Raw genomic sequence first — 8,606 nt, forward strand, 5'->3', positions numbered from 1 at the left:
TTCCAGAGACCATCGTTGTTTCCGTGTACAGGGAGTTCAGGCGGCTTATAAGTGGATTAACCTTCTTCATTTTCAACCTTCAACACATTTATTCAACGAACTACCTTGGACTTTGGTCATCTGACTATTTTTGAATTACTTCCGACTAAAAGAAAATGAAGTTCTTGTCGATTCTCTTGCCTGTGGCCCTCCTACAGGTGGCCTCAGCCCATTGTGAGGATGATGATCTGATCAGACATGCCGTGCAATCCTAACAGTATCCTCAAGATACCTTTCCTGCCATTTCATCTGGCGGCCAAAGCTCCGCCAATTGGCAGAATGTTCGCCAAACAGCGAACTACCAGACGACTGGTCCAATCACCAACGTGGCCAGCTCCCAGATGACCTGCTACGAACTGAGTCCGGGCAGAGGCGCGCCTGGAACTCTGGCTGTCACTGCTGGCAACACCGTCTGCAAGTTTAAGTTCCAGGACGATGGTTCGTTAACATCGTGTTACCAGGCTAACTGCATTCATAGCCTTCACTTCCAGCCCTCCTATCTTTCATCCTGGCCCTGCTATTGCTTACCTGGCTCGGGTTCCTTCCGGACAGACCGCCGCTACATGGAACGGCCAGGGTGCAGTCTGGTTCAAGGTCTGGCAGGATAATGCGTCCATCTCTTCCGGTGGCATCAGCTGGCCCAACATGAGTATGTGATTGCAGAACCGCCGATATCTTATCTCCAAACATTGACGCAACGAAAGATGCCGGCTCCGTGAGCTTCCCGCTCCCCCGCTGCCTTGACAACGGCGAGTACCTCGTGCGATTCGAGCACATTGCTTTGCACTCCGCTTCGAGTTCTGGCGGTGCGCAGCTCTAGTAAGATTGATCGAAGCGTCTTCCTGGAGAATAAGTAGTCGCTAATGTGATGCAGCCTGAGTTGTGGTCAGATTCGAGTCTCTGGTGGCTCTGGTGGTTACAAGCCCGCACGCCTCCTCAGCTTCCCCGGTGCCTACAATGCGAACGACCCTGGACTGCTGCTCAACATTTACTACCCCGTCCGAACCTCGTATACGTAAGTTTTATACATTAGTGCCAAAAGATGACCCTCCAGGTGGTTTTCCATGGTGACTGACATAAAGTTTTGCAGCCCACCTGGTGGACCGGTTGGATCTTGCTGATCGCAGATCAAGTCGCGACGGGTTCACCTAGAGAGAAAGGGCTACGGATCAGGTATTGAATAGGACTGAATGAATGAATGAATGATGGAACTTGGGAGGTATGACAGCAACAGGCTTCCAATCTCAGTCAAGCCACCCTTACACAACCTGAATTATCTGCACACTGTGCATACAATCAGCAGCCTTTCAACTTTGATAATATATAGCATTTGGTTCTCTGCATGCTTAAATACGGGGATATCTGAGAATCTCCAGCACCTTACTGGCATTAAAAGCTTATTATTCCCTACCTTACTTAAGAACGATTGTCGCTCGTTGTTCGACACCTGTAGAACAGAAGTGATCCGACAACCTGTCATACACGCAGCCATGGGCCTCTCGAATTTACTGCTAGCGCTTCTTGCTTCACTCACCCTGTCGGAGCCAATATCCGCCAGTGCGGTGAAAAAATCTCTCGAATGGAAGGCCTGCAACCCTGGTGAATCAGCACATAGCAAGACGAAAGTCGAGTGTTCTTCGCTCCAGGTGCCTCGTGACTACACCATGCCCAAGTCCAAAGAACGGGTGACCATCGAGCTGGTTCGTGCCAAGGCGAAGAAACAGCCCTCGCGCGGCTCCATCTTGTACAATCCTGGAGGCCCAGGTCTCCCGATGAGGTCCAAGATCTCGACCGATTCTGAGCTTCTGCAATGGTCAGTATCCTGGAGGCCTGCGATGTAGGGCCGATTCTGACTACTCCCCAGGATGAGCGGAGATGAGTACGATCTCGTCACCTTTGACCCACGGTAATTATCCCTATCAAACTTCTTCCTCAGAGGACACTTCTAATCGCTTATAAGCGGCACCGGCCCCTTGCCCTTCACATGCGGCACCATCGGTCCCATGCTCTCACAGCACAGGCCGAACGAAACCATCGAAGAGATCTGGGGGCGAGCTGCCGCCGTAGCTGCTCAATGCGCGAAGCACTCAACAGGTAATCAGCACGCCGAGTTGCTGGGCACCGTAGCGCTCGTCCGCGACATGATGCAGGTTGTTGATGCTCTAGGCGAGGACGGCTTGCTTCGTTTCTGGGGTGAGTTCTCTTTTGTCTCCCTTCCCCATTCCGAAATTCGTTTGACAAAAAAAGGGCCGCAAAGTGAGAGAAAGCTGACTGGCGGAAAGGATACTCCTACGGCACCATCGTTGGCGCCACAGCAGCAGCCATGTTCCCGGACCGCATCGACAGAATGGTCCTCGACGGCGTCGTGAACCCCCACAAGTGGTACCGCGGCTCGAGTGATCCAGACATGACCATGGACGCCGACAAGGTGCTTACAGCCATGCTCGAGCTGTGCGTCACCCTCGGCGCGACGAAATGCCCGCTCGCCAAACATGGCAGCACGGCAGCAGACCTCTCGGCCAAGGTCTGGCGGCGCATCGACGACCTCAAAGTCCAGCCCGCAGTCATCACCATCAAGCCCAAAGCCAAGGCTAGCCTGCCGTTCCCCGTGGTCATCCTAGTGACGATCAACTACATCAAGGCAATCCACCTGACGTCCAACTCGCTGATCAACAGGGCCCTCTGGCCCCAACACCTCAACTTCCTCGCCAGCCTGCTCGCCGTGCGCGGGTCCGACCCGTACGAAGCGGCCAGCGGCACCGCCGCCGCCGCACCGTCTCTGGCGAAACCCAGCAGCGCCAGCGACGCCGACGCCGGGCCTGAGCGCCTACATCGCCATCTCGCTGCGGCGACAGGCTTCGAGCGCACCGCGGCCTTCGCGGCCTTCGCGCCCGACATGGGCGCGACGGTCAACAGCAGCCGCATCTCGGGCGGCCGGTTCGCGGCCATTGGCGCCACGTGCGCCCAGTGGGCGTGGCGCGCGCGCGAGGCGTATGACGGCGACTTTGCCGTGACGACGCGGACGCCCGTCCTCGTCGTGAGCGCGGAGCTCGACCCGCGGACGCCGCTCGAGGCGGCGCGGCAGGCGAACGCTGCGCTGGGGGGCAGCGAGCTTCTCACGGTTGCGGGCGCCGGGGTGAGTCTCTTCTCTCTCTCTCTCTCCATGATGATCTCTTTTTTTCTTTCGGCGTTTGCAAGTATATGCTGACCTTTTGTAGCACTGCTCGACTAGCGTGCCGTCTCCTGCGCGGCTGTGCATCTGAGGGACTACTGGGTCAACGGCACGATGCCAGCGCCTGGAATGGTGTGCAAGGGGTCGCCGTTTGGTGCCAAGTGGGCTGATGTGAGAAAGGAGGTGGACAAGATGGGCTCATTGCACAAGAGGGAAGCTTACGACGACTTTGATGACGACGACTTTGGGCGCTCATTCATGGACGGCCGAGATGTGATGGATTACTTCTTGGAAGCCGACATCATGGACTCGGTGCTGTGAGAAAGGGGGCCGTTTGTTGAAGTACGAGTTCTGTAATCGAGGTCACTGGTATACATGTATGTGCTGAATCTCTTATGAAAAGTGCCGTCTAAACGCCGTGGTATATGCTCTAAAAAGATCTACGCTTCAATCAATTTGGCATCCGCCAGAGACTCTTCTCCAAACACCATTTCCATCTCTAACGATGTTGGCTTCTCGTACAGGTCAAACCCTTCCAGCGGCGGCAACCCCACTTGGTCCCTCGTCCATGCAATCCCTTTCCTCCCCTCGGGTATTTGGGCAATGGGTGAATGGATCAAAGCCTCTGACGTCTCAGCCACAAGGTCGTGGCCCACAGTACTCTTGCTCATCCATGCTGTGGACCACCACACCATGGGGTCGTCGTTGGCGCGGTGCAGCAGAACGGCCCAGTACATGATGATGAACAGGGCCATGGGCTCGCGGGCGCGGAAACGGGTGGCAAAGTCGACGCCAGCGACGGTGATGAGGGAGAGGTAGTAGCACTTGAGGCGGTTGAGGCGCTCTTCAGCGAAGCAATATTTCGTCTGGCCGACGGCGAGCTGGTACTCCCAGAGCTCGTTGGCAATGGGGCCCTTGCCGGGGGTGCCGTCCGGTCCAGGCTGGCGCAGCTCGCGGACGACGGTGGAGAGGTGGTTCAGGGCGATCATGGTATCGCCGTCAATGTCGTTGACAAGGCTGAGGTCGACAGTGTACCTCTCCATGACGATGCTCGTCGAGTCAGGGCCTTGGATCATCCAGTCAAAGTTTGTCCAGGCGATGCGCGAGGCCCCGAGGATCATGTCAAATGCGATCGTGATGCGGTCGGTGCAGGTGAGTGTCTCGGTCGGTAAGGGAGGCATGGCAAAGTTGAAGAAGGCGGAGATCATGGCAAAGTAGAAGAGATAGCAAATGTTATCGGCGGTGATATGGCTGAGATTGGATCGAAAGTCGACGCTCGCCTTGTTGCTGTATTCGAGGGCCGCTCGACGGTACATACGTGCTTCGGTGGGACTCCGCTCTCGGGCGAGGTCGAGGGCGGTGATGGCGAAGATGCCATTCATGACATAGCCATGGCGAAGGCCAGCACGGGGTAGAACGACCTGGAGAAAGGGCTGGTCTTCTGGTATGGAGTAGAGAACGGCCCAGGTGCGGGTCGACCAGCGGTGCATCAGCTCGAGCTCAAGGAGGCGTTCGTTGGAGGAGATGCTGGAGAAGGCGGCGGGCGAAGGACTCAGGGATCTTGATAGCGACTGTGATGATCGGTGGCCGACGGATTGTGACGTGTCCTCAGGTCTGGAAGAGCCACGGTACGTGACGGTGACAACCGAGGGCCCTCGCGTCTTGCACGTGTCCGACTTGGGCCGGATGGAGATCTCCTTGACGGTATCACGCGCAAGGTCTTTGGCAGATTTTGGGTAGAAGCAGGTCGATGTCGTCTTGCGAATAACGCAATTGGCACACGGCGGGCCTTGTTCGTCACACTAAGACCGGTCAGTACGATGTCAGGAGACCGGGGAGACTTTTTGATATTCAGACCTTGACATGTCTCTTCTTGCAATTGACACACCCACGGCGTGACTTATTGTGTGTCTTCCTCTTTTGCATGGTGTCTTATGGCGAGGTGTACTACAGATGAGGGGTTTGATGGCCGGCAGTGTCAAACGGGGCAAGGGGGCTCCAAAGGGAGGGGGGCGATGGTGGAAGCTTTAAGGGTCTATCTGGCTCCAGGAGGAAGTGACGATCGATGGTCGAGCTCAGGTAATTACGGCGGGCGCTGCCCGTCCTGCGGCCATCTTGGAAGGATCAAAAAGGAATAGGTACCGCTACATGGCTCGCGGTGTAGGGCTGAGGCAATCAGCATGTACCGTCCCTTGTGATCGTGGCAGTAGAGGTGGCAGTGCTCTGTCTGTTCTGCCCAAGGCACTTCATTACAGGCGCTTCGACGATCATCAAACCCACCAACGGCCTCTCGTGATAGGCTGCCATCCGATATGGTCTCTGTCAGCCTTTTTGCTGGGGGAAACAAGCAGCAAGTAGCAAGCAGGGGGGAGCGCAAGAACGGGGGGGCCAGCCTGGAGGAGGTGGGTGCGGGGCCTGTAGAGCGCCATCCCGGTTGGATCGGTACCACCGCACTACGCGACGAGGCCCATCCGTCTCGGACGCCGAGAGGGGGGGCGCGGGAGGGGCGAATGGCGAACGGCGAAAGGCGAAGCGACCGAAGAACGAATGGCCTGTCTCTGTTCCTCGCTCCGGCTGCGACCTGTGGCCAGTGACCACCTCATGCTTTCACTCGCTGACTGTGGAAATCTGCCTTTGCGACGATCGCAAAGTGCCGTGTGCGGCCTTCTAGAAGCTCTGCTCGATCGTCTCGTCAGGCAGAAGAGCTAATGTGGTCCCTAGTAAAGCGTCCAGTCAGCGACATGCATTCAATTTGAGTGCTGAGACAGCCCACAACGGACCCTCGCCAATCATGAGAGGCGTCCCACGCTGGCAGTGAGGATCTTTGCTGCCGAAGCATCACATATCGAGATTGGTAAGCCTGCTTTGTCTTGATGAGGGTATGGTTCATGGGATGAATGCATGGTGTGATGGTAATTCTGAATATGACCGTTTCGCTGAAATCGAACTTTTGTGCGGGCAGTGGCAGATTTGCCATCGCGGTTGGTGACAGGCGTTGACAATCGGGTGCCTCTGGCTCCTGGGGGGTGGCTTCCCGACTCCTCACAGCCAACTTGAACCTTACTTGCATCTTCGACACACAACGCGGCTTTTTCCCTCCCGTTCTCTGCATTCTCGAACGTCGTTTTATGTTCTAATATTTTCGAGGTGGAATTTTCGTTTAGCCAGAGGAAAGTCCGCCCAGAGAGCCTCGTCTGATCATACACCAAAATCCAGACGGGACCTGGATGGCATTATGTAGGTCGATATGCAGGGCGTACTCGGTTGCTCAATCAGGTTTCTGTTTTCATATTCATTTCAAGCCTTCGCACTATAGCAATCTTGAACATTACATTATGACAAAAATCGGTGACCGTCTTCGCCCCTCGGGACCCTCAGCAATTGGTGGGGGGTCCTTTGGTCTGAGAGGAACGAGGAGTGAATGGCGGATTGCAGACAGCAGGGTGTAAGTTTGAATGTCTCTCTGGTCGAACATGTGGTAGATAGCAACATAATTCTGTGCTGTCTACAGCAACCTCGTAAATCACATGCGAAACACCCACAGATACAACCAAGGCTGACTTGAGTCTACCTATACGTTACTGTACAGACCCCGTCGAGGCGGAGCAGAAAAAAGCAGGCGGGTCCGAGTCAAACACCTCCCACATCAAACATTGTTGTCCGTTTCCGAATTCCTGTTCGTCCAAACCGTAAGCCACCCAACGCCCAAAGCTATAACCAGACACCTTGCCGCAACGGAAACAGAGTGGTCCGCAGAAGGAGAGAGAGCCTCTACGACTCGCCGGCCTTGGATTCCTTGGCGGGCTCCTCGTCCACGTCCATCTTGTCGGCCGCCTCGTCCTCCTTGGGCGCTTCGTCTGTCTTCTCGGCCTCGGGTGCAGCCGTCTCGGGTTCAGTCTTGGATTCGGTCTCCTTGGCGGGCTCCTCGGCGGCAGGAGCAGGAGCTTTTTCGGGCGTGGCCTTGCGTGACGCCGGCTTGCTGGTCTGTTCTGTCTCCGTGGTCGCCTCAGGCTCGACATCCTCCTTCTTGATCGTGGTCGTTTCTGCAGCATCGGCCCTGTCGTCCATGCCGACATCACCGTCTCCGTCCACTGCTGGCTGGTCCTCTTTTGGCGTCGCCTCCTTCTCGGCAGCTGCCTCTTTTTCCACAGGTTCATCCTCTTCGGCGGGCTTTTCAATGGTGACATCGGCATCCTCAATGGGTTCAGCATCAGCAGTTTCCTCGGCACTCGTCCCGTTGACAGGGGTCGGGGCGGTGCTGTTGGCCTCCTCCTCGCCCTTTGAAAAGTCGTTGAAGGCGCGCTTCTTCGCTCCACGAGGCCGCGTCATGCCGTTGGCGGCGTCCATGTCTTCGTCTTCGCTCTCTTCAAATTCGGCGTCGTTCTGCACGCGCTTGTCCCAACGATCTTGGGTCATCCGGGTATCAGCGTTCTCATCCTCGTCCAGATCGTTGAGTTCAGCCTCCTCTTCTTCCGTCATGCCGCCAAAGGGTTGACGGGGCACATCTTGCATCTGGACAGAGGGAGCGGGGGCTGTGTGTCGGAGGTTATCGATGAGGGCGGCCTTGACCTTCTCGAGATACTCTGTGCTATTGGAGTTCTCCATGTTGGAAGGCCGAACATCGAGATCGAAATCGGGAGCGTAGTACTGCATACGTTAGCAATGAAGGCCTGGTAAGGGTAGATATTCTACTCACTTCGTAATATTCATTGTACGGGAGCTGGCGCTCCATGTGCTGACCAACCAGCACACCGGTCTCAAAGGCCCACGTGCGGGCAACGTTGCGCATGGTGTAGCCACCGCCGCCGAGAACCAGGGTAGGAAGGCCGAAACTCTTGACGTACGAGACGCAGTTGGCATGCCCCTCCATGCTGAGATTGAAGCAACCCAAACGATCGCCGGAAAGACTGTCGCCACCGCACTGAAGGACAACAGCCTCGGGCTGGTAGAACTTCATGACGTGCTCGATGACAGGCTCGAAGATCGACTTGTACGACTGATCGTTGATGCCGTCTCGCAGGGGGAAGTTGACCGAGTAGTATTTGCCTGGGCCGATACCGATGTCGCGGAGCTCGCCGGTGCCGGGGAAGTACTCGCCGTACTTGTGGAAGGAGACCGTCATAACGCGGTCGGTGGTGTAAAAGGCCTCCTCGACACCATCACCGTGGTGAACATCAATGTCGATGTATAAAACGCGCTTCATGAAACGCAGGAGCTCGATGATGCCTAGCACAATGTCTGATTGTCATGTCAGCACGCTGGAAAGAGAAACGAGCTGGAGGCGCAGAGTTTACCATTGACGTAGCAGAAGCCGCTACCCTCGCTTTTCTTGGCGTGGTGCAGGCCACCGCCCCAGTTGATGGCGACGTCGCACTTTTGCGGTTGAGGCGCGCAG

At 56.2% G+C, this 8,606-nt stretch overlaps 4 protein-coding genes across 4 annotated transcripts in view; 2 read left to right on the top strand and 2 right to left on the bottom strand.

The window, feature by feature from the left end:
* Nucleotides 1-155: 155 nt before the first annotated feature.
* Nucleotides 156-1,160, top strand: VDBG_07290 (conserved hypothetical protein; the record flags this gene model as incomplete). Its single annotated transcript, XM_003002673.1, has 6 exons — nucleotides 156-213; nucleotides 268-477; nucleotides 518-688; nucleotides 744-858; nucleotides 914-1,054; nucleotides 1,130-1,160. The coding sequence occupies 6 exons, from the start codon at nucleotides 156-158 to the stop codon at nucleotides 1,158-1,160; spliced, it is 726 nt and encodes a 241-aa protein (XP_003002719.1).
* Nucleotides 1,161-1,529: 369 nt separating this feature from the next.
* On the top strand, nucleotides 1,530-3,532 carry VDBG_07291 (TAP domain-containing protein; the record flags this gene model as incomplete). Its single annotated transcript, XM_003002674.1, has 5 exons — nucleotides 1,530-1,549; nucleotides 1,598-1,852; nucleotides 2,000-2,232; nucleotides 2,322-3,175; nucleotides 3,272-3,532. 5 exons carry the CDS (start codon nucleotides 1,530-1,532, stop codon nucleotides 3,530-3,532), a joined length of 1,623 nt encoding a protein of 540 aa, XP_003002720.1.
* Nucleotides 3,533-3,651: 119 nt separating this feature from the next.
* VDBG_07292 (conserved hypothetical protein) lies at nucleotides 3,652-5,137 on the bottom strand (the record flags this gene model as incomplete). Its single annotated transcript, XM_003002675.1, has 2 exons — nucleotides 3,652-5,000; nucleotides 5,104-5,137. 2 exons carry the CDS (start codon nucleotides 5,135-5,137, stop codon nucleotides 3,652-3,654), a joined length of 1,383 nt encoding a protein of 460 aa, XP_003002721.1.
* A 1,845-nt stretch (nucleotides 5,138-6,982) lies between these two features.
* VDBG_07293 (histone deacetylase) overlaps nucleotides 6,983-8,606 on the bottom strand; it is a gene marked incomplete at both ends in the record, with an annotated part of 2,694 nt that continues 1,070 nt past the window's right edge. The window contains 2 exons of the mRNA XM_003002676.1: nucleotides 6,983-7,858; nucleotides 7,908-8,437. Coding sequence (XP_003002722.1) covers nucleotides 6,983-7,858; nucleotides 7,908-8,437 — 1,406 coding nt within the window. The remainder of the gene's footprint in view (nucleotides 7,859-7,907; nucleotides 8,438-8,606) is intronic.

The sequence above is a fragment of the Verticillium alfalfae genome, genomic scaffold (genome assembly GCF_000150825.1).
Source record: "Verticillium alfalfae VaMs.102 supercont1.9 genomic scaffold, whole genome shotgun sequence".
NCBI lineage: Eukaryota > Fungi > Ascomycota > Sordariomycetes > Glomerellales > Plectosphaerellaceae > Verticillium > Verticillium alfalfae.